Below are 18963 nucleotides of genomic sequence, written 5' to 3'. Positions count from 1 at the left end.
CTGTTGGCCATCCGGATGTCTTCTTTAGAGAAGTGTCTATTCATGTTCAAAACTATTTTTTATGTGATTTAGCAAAGCCAAATGCTCGCCAGCCAGGTTCTACACCAAATCTCTTGGTCCCAGAAATGGGGGCTCAGGGACTGCAAGGTGGCGGCGGGGGGGGGGCGGGTAAGACTGTCACCCCCGCAGCTGCAGGGGGCCCCCCCCCCCCCACCACACACACACACAAGCCACCCCGCCCGGTCCACAGGCTCGCCCGCGCTGGGGCGGCAAGGAGGCCGTGGCCCAGGTTACTCATCAGACCGGGATGAAAACATCTCCCGGCCGGAGCAGCCGCAAAGAACAAAGAGGCAGCTTGCGGGCGGCCAGTGGGTGCCCAGACGCAGAGGGAACTGGGCCTGTTCTAATTTTAAAGAACAGAGCGAGTCTTGTGGCTCGAATCTAACCGTGAGAGCTCGTGTTCCCTTTGTGTACAAAGGACTCAAAATATTTTCACGTTTTCCTTCTGCCCAATTAAACCTGTCGTGGCTCCAAACGGCAGTGCGGCCAAGAGCGGTTAACCGCCCCAGAAAAGGCTCAGAGGGAGCGCCAGGTGGTGTCAGGGGCCGGCGGCCAGGGCCTCCCTGCACCAGCGGGCACCCCGGAGGACACGCGCTCGCTCAGGGCGCCCGGGGCCAGGAGGCTTTGCGGGAACCATATCCACATTCCAATCACAGTTCACGTGGCAGCCGACAAACCCAGTGACACCGGACGCGGGCGGCACCTGGCCGCCACACAGCCCGGCTCACAGTCGCGGGGAGACGAGCACAGAGAGCATCTGAGGACAGCCCGCGGTGGGGGGCACTCACCGGTCCTCGTTCCGGAAGACACCCCACACCACGCTGACGGCCAAGCAGAGCAGCGCCAGGAGCAGCATGCTGACCCGAGGCCGCTTGTGAAAGTAGGGCAGGCTGTTGTCGGGGACCCTGGGGGCGGGGGGGGGGGGGGGGGGAAGGGGGGCGTGCAGCTGTCAGGGCCAGCTTGTTCCTTACCTACACCCAGCACCCAGAGGGTCACTTCCACCCCTGCCCCAAACCCTGGGCCCCTCATCCTTACGGGGCCTCCTGCTGCCCCCGCCTCCGTTCCCTGTTGAACCCTGCCCTGACCTCTTAATTGACTTCTAGAAGGGAGGCCCCCCAGGTCCAGGGCAGACAGAGCAGGGGTTGGTACGTGGGAGTGGACAGACCCAAGCCAGCGCCGAGCCGGCCCTGCCCTCCTTCAAACCTTTCAGCGCTCGGCCACTGGCCCCTGGCAGCCGAGAGCCCCAGGGGCCTGGACCAGCAGCGCGTTCGGCCACACGGCCCTGCCCTGTGCCCCTGCCCTGGACCCACATGCATCCACATTGCCCCGGTATCGACACTGGGCCTGACCCAGAATGGGATGTAGGGAGAGAGAGGCTGGGGAACCACCACCCGCCTCTCTGCTCTGCCCTACTCCTGAGGCCACGAGCCCCAGCCCGCACTCAGTGAGCACGCGTGGCCTGCCCACGCCACGCCAGACTGGCTGGGGGCCACAGGACAGGGAGGGGGTCCTCGGCACCGTTGAAGCAGAGCTTGGAGCTCCAGGGGCCAGGAGACGGGAGACCACCAGGGACAGGCCGAGGAAAGGTGGGAAGGTGGGACCTCAGTGAGCAGCGCCGGGGGTGCAGGGCCGGGCAGGGGCCTCCCGCGGGGGGCTTACCGACATCTGCCGAACGGCAGCCTCTGGACCAGTGGAGACAGGCAGCTGTAGAGGCCCGTGGAGGAGGACAGGCAGAAGATCCCTATGATCACATAGACTGCGGGGCGGGGTGGGGCGAGCATTGAGGGCCGGGGGCCACCTGGGTCTCCCACCCTGCCCCCCGCCCGAGAAAGGGCTCCAGGTGTTCGTGCACCCTAGCTGGGTGGCCGGCAGCTGGTAATGAGAGGGACAGTTCCCCGAGCAGAGGCCCCCTCCTTCGGGCTGGCGATGGCGGCCCGCGTTCACCCCACCACCGACTTCTCAAGTGGAAGCCCGCAAGCAGGCGGAGGGGGGACCCGAGACCGGTGAGCGGGGGTACAGGCCTCAGCGTCCCTCTGGTGAGCCGGGGGCGCACCGAGCTGGTCGTAGAAGTAGTACAGCAACACCAGCATGGAGCAGCACATGACCACGAAGACACAGATCATGACGGGCGTCACGTCCACGGCCTCGTCCTCCTGCTTCTCGGGCCCGTCGTCCCGCTTGTGTTTCATGTACCTTCTTGGGAGGCACAGCTGGGTCAGGGGCACCCTGCCGGCCGGCACAGGAACAGGGAGGGACAGGCAGGGGCAGCAGGACGCAGGGGTCCACGGGCTGAGGGGCGCCCCCTCCACGCCCATCACACATCCCTGCTCTCCCTTTGACAAGAAAGCCGGACCCCACCCCAGGGACCTCGCGAGACCACGCGGCGAGGGGCTGCCAGGCGGGCCCCAGCCCCAGGAGCCAAGCCGTGACGGCCGCTTTTGATGGAAAGGGGCGCGATGCCCTCGGCCAGTGCTAGGACCACCCGCGGACCCCAACCCGGCACCGACCGCGTCACAGGCTTCCCTGGGTGGCCAGGGAGAGGTCTCCCCGGGACACTCACTTCCTCACGTCCCGGCTCCCGGCCCAGTAGCCCCCGAGGGCGACGGTGCCGACGGCCATGACGAAGATGATGACCATGTTGTAGTCAAGCATGGGCTCGTTGGGGGCATACAGCGCTGCCCTCGCCGATCGGCCAAAACTCTGCCTCGGGGAAGGCACCAGAGCTCAAGGCGGGGGCTGCCGTCCCGTCCCCTCGGCCTCCCAGAGAGCCCGGACCGGCCCACGCGTGGAGCCGGGGCCCGGGGAGAGCCTTCGCCTGCCACTCCCACCCCAGAGAAGTCAACTGTCGGAACGAGTGTCACACGACGTCCGGTGAAGGGGCCCACGCGCGTGCGGGGACACGAATCCTAAACCTAGATGCGTGTGCACGTGCGGGAGCGGGGACGTCGCCCCGGGAAGCATGTAGGAGGCTGACAATGGTTCCCTTGGGGGAGCTGTGAGGCTGCAATCAGGATCGAGACATGTCCTGCAAATTGCCAGAAGCTTCCACAAAGATTGAATGTTTCCTTTTTTTTTTTTTTTTTATTTTTTTTTTCTATGTTTTTTTTTTTTTTTTTTGGGACAGAGAGAGACAGAGCATGAACGGGGGAGGGGCAGAGAGAGAGGGAGACACAGAATCGGAAACAGGCTCCAGGCTCTGAGCCGTCAGCCCAGAGCCCGACGCGGGGCTCGAACTCACGGACCGCGAGATCGTGACCTGGCTGAAGTCGGACGCTTAACCGACTGCGCCACCCAGGCACCCCTGAACGTTTCCATTTTAATTGTGTCTGGAAGCTCGCCTGTTCTGGAACCAACAACTCCCCCGATGGTGGGTGCACACAGGCCTCTGGTCAGACGGGGCCGTGTGTGGGCAGGGACAGCCAAGCTCAGGGTCTCCGGCGAGTGGGCGGGGCCGGCCGGTCTGGCCCGGAAGCCAGTGTCCGGCTGCCGCTCGGCACAGAGGCCCCGGAGCCTGGGCGCTCTGACCGCTGGGGCCAGCGTCTCCGTTCCCACGGGTCAGTGTCACCACCGGCCCCGGGTGGGCGGCCTCTCGTGGGTCCCTGCCCACCCCTGCCCGTCAGATACTCACGGCCTGGCAACAGCCGCAGACCGGAGGACGTGGGAAACCCTACCTTGAAAATGTCCAGCATGTCTTTGTAGCTGAGCAGGGCCACGGGAATGCCGATCTCCTCGTACTGTGTCTTGTTGCCTCCTGGAGGGACCTGGGGGCCGAGAGGAGGGTGTGGCGGGAGGGGGGCCCTTGGCTTCCCAAGGGCGAGGCGGCCTGAAGAGCTAGCCCTCCCGGAGGCAGCTTGGGCCGGGGTGGGTGTGTGTGTGGGGGGGGTGTCCGCCCCTCCCCACCAGGGGAGGAAAAGTTCTCCTTCCGTGTTCAAGCCTTGGGGTCAGGTTGCTCAGGTGTCACTCTGCCCTGGGGGGGGGGGGGGGCCGCCTGGGGGAGAGGCAGGCGCGTGGGATGTGGGCCCATGCCAGCTGCTCCTCAGAGGGTACCCCCCGAGCTCTGCCCCGAGGCCTTGTAGAGCGAGATGGGATCCGGTCTCCCCAGAGCCCCCGCGACTGCTCAGGGACAGGTCCCCCTCCAAGAGACACGGGTCCGCAGCCACGGTCAGCAAACCAAACCCCGGTCTCGAGGCCCCGGGGCCCTACCAGCGTCTCCCTGCTGACGATGAGCAGTCCGCGCGCCCCGCCGCCCTGGGCCAGCCGCACTTTCTCGTAGAAGGTGCAGTTTCCCCGCGCCACCAGCGGGATCTGGTTGCTGAAGCCTTTGGCCGGGAGGTCAGGCGGAGAGCAGAGCACAGAGGCCGTCCAGTCCCGCAGCTGCAGGAGGGACTGGGGAAGGGGGCGTTGACACCACCTGATCTAGAAAAGTCAGTGGGGGGCCACACGCACACACACACACGTCCACACGCCTGAGTGCGAGGCCGACGGGAGGGGCAGGGGGTGGCGTGAGCTCAGAGAAAAGCCCCCAGAAACCTTCCCAGCATCCACTGCAAACGGAACACGGGCTGGGCAGGCGGAGCCGTGGCCTCGGCAGTGAGAATCACCCACAAGCCCATCCAGCACGTGGGGGGTGGCCAGCGCCCCCGGCAGGGGCTGTGCCTCAACACCACCCGAACGTCCTTTTGTTTCTGACCAAGGAAACCAAGCCCCAGAGAGGTGATGGGGCCCCTCTACGGTCTGGGGTCTGAGACCCCAGCAGCCCCTCAAGTGTGACCAGGCCCCCCACGTTGGCTTCCCAGCTGAGGCCCTTCCTCTGTCCTCCAGCTGGTTCCCTGCAGGGTGAGACTTGTAGCAGTCCCCTCAGACAGCAGGCTGGGGAGCACAGGGTGGCAGCCAGCAACACAGCCGGACCCCAAGTCAGGAGGGGGCGCCCCAGAGCACTCCGGGCCTGCAGGGCCCCAGAGGGGACGCCCCAGTGGGTACTCACCGCTTTGCTCAGGTCGTGGGGCAGGTGGGCCCACTGTGGGTTGTAGAGGATGCAGTAGTCCTTGCCTCTGGGGCCCCCTGACTCGGAGACCACGTGCACCATGCCGTACTCACAGGCCACCTGGGGTGACAGGGCGGTGAGTCAGAGAGCTCAGCACCGGGGCTTGACAAGGGGGACAACCCCCACCCCCCAGCTCGGGGTTTGGGCTGGTTTCTTCCCCGGACAGGACGGGTGGGACACCGCCATCCGCATCTTACGGCAGAGGAACAAGGCAGGGACAAGCTTCTCGAGGGAGACCTGGGTGCTGGCCGTGGCCGTGGCTCTCACGGCTGGGACAGCACCACGTCACGGGGCCCTCCAGGGATCGATGGGACGGGGAGAATGAAACCCCCACGGCTCCGTCACGAGGGGGACGTGGGGAGCCAGCGGGTCTGTCCAGGGGCTCCAGGCAGAGGCCGGGAGCACAGGGCCAGGCAGGAGGCCTGGAGGAGCTTTTCTGCACCCCAGCAGGTTTGGGGATTGCCCCCGACCCTGGAAACCAGGCTCCTGGAAAATCTGGCCACTGACCAGCGAGGCCAGCTGGGTCCAGGCCCCTGGTGCCAACTTTCCGGGGGGGGGGGCAGGGCGTCAGACCCAGTGATGTGACCGGCCAGTGGGATCCTGGCAGCCAGTGGGATCCCAGGTCAGGACTGAACCCCTTGCCCTGGGGCGTGGCTGGGAACTGCCAGACTTCGCCACAGAGGAGGGTCGTGCTGACGTCATCATCAGGGCGCGCACAGTTGTCCCTGCCAGAGCCTGCCTCCCCACACACCTAACCCTAACCCCACACAGCCCCGGCTCCCCAGAAGGAGGGAGGAGGAGGGAGGGGAAGGGCCACCCCCAGAGGGTCAGGAGGATCCAGCAAGCTTCGTCTGAACTCAAAGCAAGGCACAGGGGCAGATCCGCGTCCTCGGAGCACTGGACGGCCCTCGAGGGCAGTGGGGTGGCTGGGGGCCTGGGACAGAAGAGGCCGACAGCCCTCTTTTCTGCTGAACGCCAGCTCAATCTATGTGACAATTCCATCACACAAAGGTGTCCCCGCTCCCTGTCTCCATCCCTCCCTGGAGCCGCTGCCTGGCCCTCAGGTGGGCTTGATTCACAAGACCTCTCCCGCCTCCTCCCCTACACTGGCCTGGGGCAGGGGCGCAGAGCATGACCTCTGTCCCTCAGGAGGGCTTTGTCACCAGCGGGCCACGCGGCATGTGACGCCCAGGTCTTGGCTCCTCTGCTGGCCGGTAGGCTTGCCCCAAGTCTGAGTAGCTCCCCAGGGTCTGCTGAGAGGGGAGGGGGTCTCAGGAGAGACACCCTGTGCGAGGTGCCAGGAGGCTGAGTCCAGCCACCACACCCAGGGGGCCCTGCGCCCGCCTGACCCCCGAATCCTGCCGTGTGCACCTAGGGCTCTTGGGGCCCCCGTGTCTCTAGCTCGTGCTCCCCATGGGCTGCAAACACCTCAAGGCCGAGATGGAAAACTCACTCCTTGGTACCCCAAGAATCTGCCAAGGAGACACACGTGCACCAGCAGGACCCAGCTGGCACCGCCAGACACACACCTCACCGTCGGGGCCGAGGGTCCTGATGGCTCACGGCTCCCAACACCAGGCCTGGGGCCCTGACGGGCTTTCATCCGGCCAGAGCCTCGGTGGGAACACAGCAAGGCCCCGGCTGTTCTGGGAGCTTCTCACCCGGGCCCTGGTCACTTGTGGCGGCGGGAGCGTGGACCGACCCCCCCGGCCTCCCAAACCCGCAACCTGGAGGCCAACAGGAGGCACTGGGTGTCCACCCTGCGCTTCTCCGAGGCACCCGGCCACCTCTCTTCCAGCTAGCATCTCCACTCTGACGTTTCCGTCTGCCGCCTTGAGCCAGGGACCCAAGGCCACGCGGACTGCTGGGTGTGCTCTGTGAAGCCGTGCTTGACACAGCACCCAGCTCTAAGAACCCGGGCTCGTGGCAACAGGGCCAGGGGCCGCCCGAGGCTGACCGGAGGTTTCCTAGCATCTCGCTAAGGCTGTGTCCTTCCCCGACCTGCTCTGGCCAACCTCCGCTCACCTCAGTCCCTCCACCAGAGACAGAACTTCCTAACTCCTAATTGCCCCCTCTTCCAGATTCTTCCCACCAGACTGTCCCCCAAGGGCATCCTTCACCCTGGCTGAGGCCCCGCGTACTGTGCCTGGCCGTCTGCTCTTTCCAATGGGCCACCCCGTGTTCAGGACCCCAGCACCTCCTCACCGTGGGCCACTATGGAGCACATCCGATCCCCAACCCACCGGCCTCCTGCACCCCACCTTCCGTGCTCCTGAATACGTTTCATTGGAGCACGGCCACCCCTCCTGTGCGCAGGGCTTCCGGCTGCTCTCCGTGACCACGGCAGAGCTGGGCAGTCGCTACACAGACCACGTGGCCCACAAAGCCAGAAATATTCACCATCTGGGCCTCTGCGGGACACCTTTGCTGACCCCTGATCTGTGGGACCCAGGTTGTTGGAGAAAAATGTCACGTGTGTAAAGGGGGAACGGGTTGGGGCGCCTGGGTGGCGCAGTCGGTTAAGTGGCCGATTTCAGCCAGGTCACGATCTCGCGGTCCGTGAGTTCGAGCCCCGCGTCGGGCTCTGGGCTGATGGCTCAGAGCCTGGAGCCTGTTTCTGATTCTGTGTCTCCCTCTCTCTCTGCCCCTCGCCCGTTCATGCTTTGTCTCTCTCTGTCCCAAAAATAAATAAACGTTGGAAAAAAAATTAAAAAAAAAAAAAAGAGTAAAAAGGGGGAACGGGTAGAAGCTTCTAGAAAGGTCACTGAGGAATACAGACCTCCGTCCCCACACTTGGCACAAGCAGCCTCCTGCTAAATCAACCTGCGCTTCCGTCGGATGCCCACGTACAGTCTCCTCCCCCACGGAGTTAAAGGAACCAGAAGATGTTCCTCAAAAGGACCCAATATGCTACAAGTGGGGCTTGGCCAGTCCCGGTCTGGGATAACGGACAGGCCACCTTCCGACGTGTCACGGCCACCAAGTAGGTTCAGGAATGGCAAGGGAGACCGCGAATGCATTCCACATCAGGGGGTCTAAGAGGAGCCAATGCGTCCAGGCCAGAAGTAGCCTCCCCTCTAAGACTTGGTAGGTCTTAGGAGAGGGGGTAGAAATAAGAACCCAGGAAGCTTGGAGATGCTGAGGCAGAGGAGGGGTGGTGACAGGTGGAGGAGGGGCAGAGAGCACAGATGGAAAAGAGGGGACAGGTGGAGAAGAGGGGACAGGTGGAGGAGGGGGAAGGGAGGACCGGGGCGGGGAGGGAACCAACTTTGCTCCGGGTCTGTTACTGGCCTTGACAGTACACTTCCGGTAGCCACTGGGGGAGATGTGTCTATCTGGGGAATCCCCCAGCCAGGGTCACAAAATGGTAGCAAATGAATTCAGGGCTGTCGGCAAGCAGCCTCCTACCCGGTGGAAAGCTAGTCTTCTTCCCAGGCAGCAGGACCCAAACTTCTAGAGAGAGCCACACCCGCACGCCCCAAGGCCGTCTGCCCCGCCTCACGGCCAACACACCCGACCGGGCCGCGTTCCGCGAAGGGCACGCACAAAACTCTCCGCGGCTGGCGCGCAGGTCGAGGTCCCGCCCGGGAGAGAGCCCGAACGCCCCAGCACCGGGAGCACTGCCCTCCTCGGTCCGCCCAGGAGGCCGCGGCGGAGCCTGCCCTTTACCCTCGGCCGCCAGCCACGCCCACCGCTGCCCCTCCCCCTGCCCTCCGCCGAGCCTCCTTCAAGTGCATCCGAAGGGCCTCCTTGGGGGTGTCGTCTTTCTCAGGGCGTGAGCATGATATCATCCTACACGCCAAAGTGGCCTCTTCACCTTCTCAAAATAAAACATCAGCTCTCACACCTCCACCCCTGTTCAAGCTCCACCCATCACCGGCAACACCCTCCCTCTGCCTTGAGACCTGGCAAACTTTTTTTCTTTTTTAATGTGAAGTTATTTACTTATTTAATTTTGTATTATTTACTTACTACAATTTTTATTTTTATTATAAAATAACCATATTATGAGATAGTATGAAATACGTACTCAGCTCAACTCACTGTATTTTTTTTATTGTTTATTTTTGAAAGAGAGACAGTGTGTGAGCAGGGGAGGGGCAGAGAGAGAGGGAGGCACAGAATCCAAAACAGGCTCCAAGCTCTGAGTGTCAGCACAGAGCCCGACATGGGGCTCCAACTCATGAACTGTGAGATCATGACCTGAGCCCCAGCTAGACGCTTAACCAACTGAGCCACCCAGATGCCCCTCAACTCACTTTAATATTTTGTCACATTTGCTTCGCCTTTTAATTTCCCCATTTTTAAAAAAATAATATATTTATTTTTAATTTGCATCCAAGTTAGTTAGCATATAGTGCAATGATTTCAGTAGAATTCAGTGATTCATCCCCTACGTATAACACTGAGTGCTCATCCCAACAAGTGTGCTCCTTAATGCCCCTCACCCATTTAGCGCATCCCCCCACCCGCAACCCCTCCAGCAGCCCTCAGTTTGTTCTCTATCTTTAAGAGTCTCTTGGGGCGCCTGAGTGGCTCAGTTGGTTAAGCGTCTGACTTGGGCCCAGGTCATGATCTCACGGTTCTGGAGTTCGAACCCCACGTCAGGCTCTGTGCAGACAGCTCAGAGCCTGGAGCCTGCTTCAGATCCTATGTCTCTCTCTCTCTGCCCCACCCCGCTTCTACTCTGTCTCTGTCTCTCTCAAAAATAAACATTAAAAAAAAAAGTCTTATATTTTGTCCCCCTCCCTGTATTTATATTATTTTTGCTTCCCTTCCACGAGTGAAGTCACATGTTTGTCTTTCTCTCACTAATTTCACTTAGCATAATACACTCTAGTTCTATCCACACTGTTGCAAATGGCAAGCTTTCATTCTTCTTGATTGCTGAGTAATACTCCATTGTATATATATACCACATCTTCTTTATCCACTCATCCGTCAATGAACATTTGGGCTCTTTCCACACTTTGGCTATTGTTGATAGGGCTGCTATAAACATAGGGGTGCAAGTGTCCCTTCGAAACAGCACACCTGTATCCCGTGGATAAATGCCTAGTAGTGCAATTGCTGGGTTGTCGGGTAGTTCTATTTTTCGTTTTTTGAGGAAGCCCCAGACTGTTTTCCAGAGTGGCTGTTTCCCACCAGCAGTGCAAAAGAGATCCTCTTCGTCTGCATCCTCGCCAACATCTGTGTTGCCTGAGCTGTTAACGTTAGACATTCTGACAGGTGCGAGGTGGTATCTCCTTGTGGTTTTGATTTGTATTTCCCTGATGATGAGTGACGTGGAGCATTTTTTCACGTGTCGGTTGGCCATCTGGTTGTCTTCTTTGGAGAAGTGTCTGTTCAGGTCTTTTGCCCATGGATTATTTGTTTTTTGGGTGTTGACTTTGATAAGTTCTTTATAGATTTTGGATACTAACCCTTTATCTGATATGTCATTTGCAAATATCTTTTCCTATTCCGTCAGTTGCCTTTTAGTTTCGCCGATTGTTTCCTTCGCTGTGCAGAAGCTTTTTATTTGGATGAGGTCCCAGTAGTTCATTTTTGCTTTGGTTTCCCTTGCCTCCGGAGACGCGTTGAGTAAGAGGCCAAGATCAAAGAGGTTTTTGCCTGCTTTCTCCTCAGATTTTGACGGCTTCCTGTCTTACGTTTAGGTCTGTCATCCATTTTGAGTTTATTTTTGTGTCTGGTGTAAGAAAGTGGTTCAGGTTCATTCTTCTGCCTGTCGCTGTCCAGTTTTCCCAGCACCGCTTCCTGAAGAGACTGTCTTTATTCCACTGGATATTCTTTCCTGCTTTGTCAAAGGTCAGTTGGCCATACGTCTGCGGGTCCATTTCTGGGTTCTCTATTCTGTTCCATTGATCTAAGTGTCTGTTTTTGTGCCAGTACCATACTGTCTTGATGACTACAGCTTTGTAATACAGCTTGAAGTCTGGGATTGTGATGCCTCCAGCCTTAGTTTTCTTTTTTAGGATTGCGTTGGCTATTCGGGGTCTCTTCTGGTTCCGTACAAATTGTAGGATTGTTTGTTCTAGCTCCATGAAGAATGCTGGTGTTATTCTGATAGGTAATGCATTGAATATGTAGATTGCTTTCGGTAGTTAGCGACATTTTAACAATATTTGTTCTTCCTATCCAGGAGCGTGGACTTTTTTTTTTTTTTTGGTGTGTGTGTGTGTGTGTGTGTGAGACAGAGAGAGAGAGAGAGAGAGAGAGAGAGAGAGAGAGAGACCTGGCAAACTCTTATCCACCCTTCAGAACACCCTTTAGGTGCCTCTGCTTCTGAAAAGCCTCCCCAAGCAAACCAGGTCACTCTCTCCATGGTCCTCCCATTGCCCTTTGTCCACTTCTCACTTTGTTCTCCTTCAAAATGTCTGGAGAGCTCAAAGTCCCTGCCCTCAGCTTGCTCAGACGAGGAAATGAGTGAGCGGCATCGGAGGGAGTGCTGGGGGCTGGGGAGGGGGCGTCCCAGAGAGCGTCTCTGGGGAGGAGGGAAGAACAAGCAAGCTGAGACCACAAGGATGACCAGGGGCATCCCAGGGAAACGGGGAAGACCAGAGAACTGAGTCCCCTCCGCAAATAGAAAAGGAGAGGAAGTTTCTTCCCAAGCAGCCAAACCACAGAGGCCTCCCAAATGCGCTGAAAGCCGTGGGAAGGCTCTCATCTGGATGCCACGAGACTTGACACACTTTCTTTTTTTTTTTTTTTTTTAATTTTTCTTTTCAACGTTTATTTATTTTTGGGACAGAGAGAGACAGAGCATGAACGGGGGAGGGGCAGAGAGAGAGGAAGACACAGAATCAGAAACAGGCTCCAGGCTCTGAGCCATCAGCCCAGAGCCTGACGCGGGGCTCGAACTCACGGACCGCAAGATCGTGACCTGGCTGAAGTCGGACGCTTAACCGACTGCGCCACCCAGGCGCCCCATTGACACACTTTCAAAGAGGTCACTCCTGCTGTGTCCAGGATGGATTGGAGAATGTGGGAGACGAAAGTGACCACAGAGAGAAACGTGGAGGTGGTGGGCTGGAGTGGATACATCAAGGTTAATGGCTGTGGGTCCAGGGCTGTAGGGACACCATTCCCTGACCTGCATAACCCAGGGGAGAGAGGACTTGAAAATAAAAAAGGCGCTTATGATAATGTACATCAGCCAGCTCATGGCAGGTCCCCCACTCCCCGGGGAGACCCTTCACTTAAGTGCCCAAGAAGATGCACGCCGCACGTAAATCACCCCATGCATCATCTCGCTCAATCCTCGCTGTGCTCCTCTCTTCCTTTTGCAGAAGCGCAACAGACGGCCAAAGAGGGGACCTCCCTTGCCCAAGGTCACGGGACAAAATGCAGGGCGGCGATTCGACCCCACTCCCAGGATGGGCCCCTTGCCGCTCCCGGACACAGTCAGGCACTGGGTGCCGCGTTGGACGGCTCACCGCAACCACGGGGGTGGGCGCTAACAACGCGCGCAAGGGGAAACTGAGGGTCGGGGAGGGGCAGCCCCCTGCCCAAGGCCACGGGGCCAAGCAGCGGCGCCCCCGGCGGCGGTTGGAGACCTCGAGACAGAGCAGGGCCTGAGGAGGTAAGGGAATTCCCAAACTTCAGACCCCGGCACAGCCGAGTGACGCTGCGGCTGGGGAAGGCTCCAAGGCAGGAAAGAGAGGCTGGCCGGGGACAGGCCCGCAAGGTCACGGCCGAGCTCCGGGCCTGCGGGCCACCCGCGCTGGAGGCGCGCAAACCGGAGGCGGGCCCCCAGGCCAGGCCAGTCGGGGCTTGCGCGGGGCCGGGGCAGAGGGCCCGGGTGCCGCAGCCGGCGGGGCCGGCGGGGCCGACGCAGCCTCACCTGGGCCGCGAGGAGCAGGAAGGCCGCCGCGAGCCGCGCCAGCGCCGCCACCGCCGCCGCCGCCGCCGCCGCCGCCATGTCGGCCGGTCCGCAGGCGTCGGCAGATGTTTCCCAGCAACGCCCCGTCGCTCCTGGGCGCGCCAGCGCCCTGTGTGCTCCGCGCCTGCGCGCGAGGGCAGGGTCAAAGGGCGCGGCGGCAGCGCCTGCGCCGAGCGGCGCGGTGCGACAAGATGGCGGTGAGCGCGCGGCAGGGCCGGCTGGGCGGGCGGCGTGGGACCCGTCGGCGCTCTGCGCCTCACGCGCTCTGCTTCCCCTGCAGGACAAAGAGAAGAAGAAAAAAGAGAGCATCTTGGACTTATCTAAGTACATCGACAAGACGATCCGGGTGAAGTTTCAGGGAGGCCGCGAAGGTGAGAGCCCGCCGCCCCCACGCCCTAAACGGTATTTAGGGTGAGTGACGGCCGAGGCGAGAATGGTGGCTGATGCCTGGGCACCGCTTTGAGCACTTTGCTCGGATAACTCGAACCAGCCTTCTAACGTGGGGAAATTGAGGCACGGGAGCGGGTCCCAGCCACCTAGAGGCCCAGAGTTGCAGCCGGGACTGGGATTCCCGGCTTGCCTCCTGTGCGGTGCTCTCCCTCCGAGCTCGTCCCGGGCAGCGGTCGCAGCCCCTCGCCGACCCCCCTGCACCAGGTTCCTCAGGCGCCGCACCGGTGACATTGGGGCCACATGGTTTTCGGTTGTGAGGGCTGCCCTGGGCACCCTGGGGTGTTGAGCAGCACCCCTAGATGCCACCAGGTGCCGGGAGCATCCCTTCGTTTTGACAAGCAAGCCAGACACCTCCCCGGTGGAGACCACTGCCCCTACAGTCGATCTCTAAGAATGGGCCACGGAGACCCGTTAGAAACAGGTTGAATCTCCGTGTTTGCTGCTCAGTTCTTCCAGGCTCCGCGCCGGCTTAGGGTAAAGGACAGCCTTTTGTACCTCTCAGTGGCACGTGGAGCCCTCAACTACCACAGGGACGTGAGGTGTACGCTTCCTTTGCCTGGAGTGCTCCTACCAGGCTAGCTTGTTACCCGTGTTAAAGCACAGACCTCAACTGAGGGAGTTTTAACGATCTGTTGGCTTTCTTCAACAGTCCGTGAGTCAGGCAGCGACCCATCTAGCAGATGGAAGGGAGCGGAGAGGCTGTACCAAACAGAAGGTTTTTTTTGTAGGCGGGAGGGTGCAGGAACAGACAAAGAGTGGATTGTTTCAGGGGAGGTCACCTTCCTTTGGGGGATGGCTGGGGGTCCACCGGGAAGATGGTCTCACTTGGTGCTGGCCGGGAAATTCCAGACTGACTGGTTGGAGTTATGTTCCTGGGAGAGCCGAAAAGTGTCTCCGTGTGGTGGTGTCCACTTGGCACAGGTGACTCCGTTTTCGGTCTGTTTAACTCCAGGTTAACCTCAGAGTCCTCGTCCTGCTCTCAGCTCAAGGTTCTTGCTCCGGGAAGCCTTCCCTGAGTCTCCTCCCCAGGTCATGCCCCTTGGGTGTGAGCTCCTGGTATCACCTGTCACAGCCCCCGGCTTTATGCATGTGAACACGCTGATGACCTCTGCATCTTCCCCCTGGAACCTAGTACGGAGAGGGCAGGAGCGAGGCCCAGTGTCGCTCGTGCGCGTAGGTAGTGTGGCCTAGCTATGGTGGCTGCCCGGCCTAGCCTCTGGGTTCTAGAGCCAGACGGCGTGGCTCCAAGCCCCGGCTTCTTCACTTGTCACACAAAGCTGTTTCTCCACCTCCTCGGCGGGCGGCAGCGGGGAAGGAGCAAAGGGTCACGGGGGTGCTTTGCATCGTTCCTGACACCAGTGAGCACTTGAACCAACGTTTCGTTCACTCAGCTGCCTCTTTGGTCTTCAGTTTATCTCATGAGACAGCGAGCCAGATCCCTTCTCACGGATGATCAGGTGGCGTCAGCAGGGTTAAAACACAGCGCATGATGGGGCGCCTGGGTGGCTCAGTCGGTTAAGCGGCCGACTTCGGTTCAGGTCGTGATCTCGCAGTCCGTGAGTTCGAGCCCCGCGTCAGGCTCTGTGCTGAGAGCTCGGAGCCTGGAGCCTGTTTCAGATTCTGTGTCTCCCGCTCTCTCTGACCCTCCCCCGTTCATGCTGACTCTCCCTGTCTCAAAAATAAATAAATGTAAAAAAAAAAAAAAAAAATTAAAAAATAATAAAACACAGCGCATGCAAGTGTGCGTAGCCGACAGCAGAGAGAATTTGAACCCGAATAGACGTCCGCTCCGTCCACACCATGCTGGCTCTCGGACTTACGAACGAGATGCAGCTCTTGTTTTTTGGGGCGTCTGTCCTGGTTTTCCGCCCTCCATAGCCAACGGCCACCAGTTCAGCAGCTTGGACAACACGAATTTATCACCTCGTGGTGTGCGTCCAGAGTCTGGGTGCCCTGGGCCCAAGGTCTCTCACAGGCTGCGGTCAAGGAGGGGCTTAGAGCCTCTTACCTCAGGCCCAGGGCCTTCCTCCAAGCCTGGTTGCTGGTAGAACTCAGTTCCTCACGGCTGCAGGACTGGAGTCCCCGTGTTCTGCTGCGGGTGTGTCCAGGACACTTGGCTCACCGAGGCTGCCCGCCAGCCGTTGCCCCAGGACTCTGTCCACACAGCGGGGCAGTTTGCTCCTTCCAGGCCAGCAGGGAAAGCTCTCTCACGCTTCCAGTCTTTTTCTTGCAGAAAATTCCTGTTTCCTGCGCAGCTCATCCAGCCAGGTCAGGCCAACCCAGTGTCATGTCTCTTTAGATGAACCAGAGGTCCGCCGACTTGGGGACTCTCGTCACATCTACAGAATCCTGCTTCCTTATCGCCAAAATAACCTAATCGCATTAGGAGTAGGCACCCCACCGGCACTCACAGCACCCCCCCCACACACACTTGAGGGGAGGGGCTGCCCACAGTGGTCACCAGGGAGGGGATATTAGCTCCGTTTTAGAACCCCACTCGCGCCGCATGAAGGAGGGTAGACCCACGGCTGCCGGTCCCCTGCTCCGGGCTCCGTGCCACGTGCCCGTATGTTATTGCCACCCGTGCTGTTCGCGACCCCATCGGGCAGATCCCCGTAATGTGTTTTGCAGGGCAGGGACAGGCAGGGAGAGAGGAAGCACAGAGTCAGGGGCTCAAGCCCAGGAAGTCTGAGGCTGGCAGATATTTTCCGTAAAAGGCCAGAGAGGAAGTACTTTAAGCTTTGCGAGCCAGAGGACCCCGGTCACAATTCTGCAGCGTGAAAGCAGCCACAGACAGTACGTGGCCAAGCGAATGTGGCTGGGTGCCAGCGAAGGTCCGCGCGAAACGCAGCAGGCTGGATTTGGTCCGCGGGCCGCAGTTTGCAGACCCCCTCCCTGTGCCACATGGGGCTGGCTGCTGGTCGTGCCCAAGCCCGTTCTCTGTGTGGACGCTACAGCTGCGTGCTGCAGTGACGCGGGGGGACACGTGCTTCTGCCAGCCGTGCCTGGGACAGGAGGCCTGAAAATGGGAGGGGTGAGGCAGGAGGGGCAGGGGGCTTTCGGGGCACATCATACAGTTCCTTCCTGTGGCTGGAGAGCCCTACTCTATCCGAGGCTCGCCGTTGCTTGCTTTTGTATGGCTCGTGAATTACCTGAAATTCACATTTCTGGGTTGTAAGTGAGGTTTCGCTGTGGCCCAGCCACACCTGAACGTCTGCTTGTGGTCTGGCTGCTCTCGCCCCAGGAGGGCGGAGTGGAGTCGTTGCCATGGGGACCACGTAGCCCGCGTGGTTGAGATGTGCAGATGTGCGCCGGCCGGCCCTTTGCTGAAGACATTTGCCAACCACGCTGGGGGGTGGGGGGGGGTGAGAGTCATCCTCACTGCTCCCCTTCTGGAAACCCCTCACTTTCCCCTTGGTCCCTGATCCCTCCCGCCCCGGAGAGGGCGCTCCCACATCAGCCCCTTCCTGGGGGGTGAGCCCCCATCTCCGTGTACTGCCTCCCAGGCGCCGTGTGCCCCTGTCCCTGGAACGACTGTTTGTTTTACGCTTTTCCGTTTCTCTTCTCGGTGATTCCTACAAGCCAGCGGCATCCTGAAAGGGTTCGACCCACTCCTCAATCTCGTACTTGATGGTACCGTCGAATACATGAGAGGTGAGCACAGCCACGGGCCTCGGAAGCTCCTCGCCAGGCCTGAATTTTTCACTGCTCCAAACCCACCAACCTGCCCCTGAATGAAGGACACGGTCCTTGTGAACCAGGTAGCTGGCCTCCCCCGTCTCCTGTGTCCTCAGGTGGACTCTCTGCTGCTAGCAGGGGGTCCTGTTCCCCTGATTCCCTGCCCCGGTCCCTGTCGCCAAGGTCCCCAACCCTCCATCAGGCCAGCACCTGCCCATCGGCTGGCTGGTTCTCCAGCTCAGCCTGCCTGAAACTTTAAGGGGATACCCAGACCTAGGAGGGAGGCAGGGTCCTGCCCCCCGGGAACTGTCGCTGTTACCCTGGCGAAAAGTTAGCAGGGACGCCAAGGGGCCTTTGTGCGGAAGCACCGCATGGGTCCACTGGGAAAACCCTGCACTCGGAAGCAGGCCAGGCACCCGGCTGCACGCTGTCATTCCACACGGAGCCTGCTCCTCGCGGGGCCGGACTCACCCGTGGCAGGAGTCCGTGCCCTCTTGTCTCAGCCCCAGAACAGTGGTTACCCCCTGGTCTCTGATGCACTGGGCCCTCCCCTGACATTGTGCAAAAGCAGTAAAGGTTCGGCTGCTGCCTATTCCACGGGGTCCCTCTCATCCCACCCTTAACTGCCCGCTGACATGGGGCGGACGGTGCCCCCCACGCGGCTTCCGAGATTTTGCAGGAGCCGGGAGTCCCAGACCGAGTTTTATTCCAGCTGCTCATCGCAGCGTAGTCCCTGGACCTCTGCTGACTCAGATGCCAGGGCCCCCAATGAGCTTCGTGAGCCAGCGTCCCCCAGGCTGTGTTGTCATTGTAGGAGGAGGGCAGGTACAGACACTGTTGCCAGACCTCTTCCTGGCCCTCGTGGTCCGTGGTTCACCCAGGCACAAGGGCTGTGTGTCTGGGCTTGAGGAGTGAGGGTGAGGCACCTGGCCTGCACCCAGGCCACCAGCTTCCCTTGGGTTTGGGTCCTCAGAGCCGCCACCCCCACCCCCGCCACCTGGCATGCGGCCTTCCCATCAGGCCGGGATGCCGTCTCCGGGCCGCCTCACGCCCGCCCTCCTTCTTGCTCTGCAGACCCCGACGACCAGTACAAGCTCACAGAGGACACCCGGCAGCTGGGCCTGGTGGTGTGCAGAGGCACGTCTGTGGTGCTCATCTGCCCGCAGGACGGCATGGAGGCCATCCCCAACCCCTTCATCCAGCAGCAGGACGCCTAGCGGGCTCGGAGGGCCCGGGACACAGCCTCCCGAGGACTCGGAGCTGCCCCTCCCGCATCACGCGCCACCCCAGGAATGGGGTTTCCTTCTTGTATAGGTTTTGTTTTTGCTTTCTTAATAAAATTGCAAACCTCAAGCGTCCGGGAGCCCCAGCATCTTGCTTCTAGCCTTGGCTTTCTGGCCAGACCAGCTCCCGGGGATTCAGTTCGGCCCCCCGGGTTGTCAGGCGCTGACCTCGGTCGTGCTGGCACTGGCGGGTTCAGAGAGGACCGGGCACACGCTGTGCAAGCCGAGGGACAGGGACGTGGGAGGCAGGAGCCCCCTGCAGCTCTATAGCAGGTGCAGCGCCCCCAGGCCCGCCTGTGGTCCCAGGAGGGTGGACGGGCACACACCTCAGCGGGAAGGCCCCGGCGGCCCGTCCCTGCCTCTGCTGTGTCGCTCCAGTGCCGCCTCGTGCCAGCCAGCGTGGTCCCCGAAAACCAGGGCCTTCTGGGCCATGCTGGCCATGCTGCTGCCGACAGCCACGGCTGCTCAAGAACAAAGCAGCCACGTCGTCTTGGCCGGGCCCTAAAGCACACCGTGGGCCCTTCCGGAACCCCACCCTTGCCGGCTGGCTCCAAATCGTCCTCGGG

General features: G+C 60.5%; 2 protein-coding genes across 2 annotated transcripts in view; one reads left to right on the top strand and one right to left on the bottom strand.

Annotated features, from left to right (window-relative positions):
- SPPL2B (signal peptide peptidase like 2B) overlaps nt 1-13068 on the bottom strand; it is a 20559-nt gene extending 7491 nt beyond the window's left edge. The window contains exons 1-8 of the mRNA XM_040461709.1: nt 12948-13068; nt 5045-5164; nt 4264-4446; nt 3732-3821; nt 2621-2760; nt 2114-2256; nt 1720-1816; nt 848-965 (exon numbers count right to left, since the gene is read on the bottom strand). Coding sequence (XP_040317643.1) covers nt 848-965; nt 1720-1816; nt 2114-2256; nt 2621-2760; nt 3732-3821; nt 4264-4446; nt 5045-5164; nt 12948-13025 — 969 coding nt within the window. The 5' untranslated portion in view covers nt 13026-13068. The remainder of the gene's footprint in view (nt 1-847; nt 966-1719; nt 1817-2113; nt 2257-2620; nt 2761-3731; nt 3822-4263; nt 4447-5044; nt 5165-12947) is intronic.
- LSM7 (LSM7 homolog, U6 small nuclear RNA and mRNA degradation associated) lies at nt 13035-18472 on the top strand. Its single transcript, XM_040461882.1, has 4 exons — nt 13035-13183; nt 13267-13357; nt 17019-17090; nt 18189-18472. The coding sequence occupies exons 1-4, from the start codon at nt 13052-13054 to the stop codon at nt 18329-18331; spliced, it is 438 nt and encodes a 145-aa protein (XP_040317816.1). The 5' UTR covers nt 13035-13051; the 3' UTR covers nt 18332-18472.
- The last annotated feature ends 491 nt before the right edge of the window (nt 18473-18963 follow it).

This window comes from Herpailurus yagouaroundi, unplaced genomic scaffold (genome assembly GCF_014898765.1).
Source record: "Herpailurus yagouaroundi ecotype Mexico unplaced genomic scaffold, PumYag 295, whole genome shotgun sequence".
In the NCBI taxonomy this organism is placed as follows: Eukaryota; Metazoa; Chordata; class Mammalia; order Carnivora; family Felidae; genus Herpailurus; species Herpailurus yagouaroundi.
The sequence above is the reverse complement of the archived record's forward strand: the minus strand, read 5'-3'. Positions and strand labels throughout refer to the sequence as shown.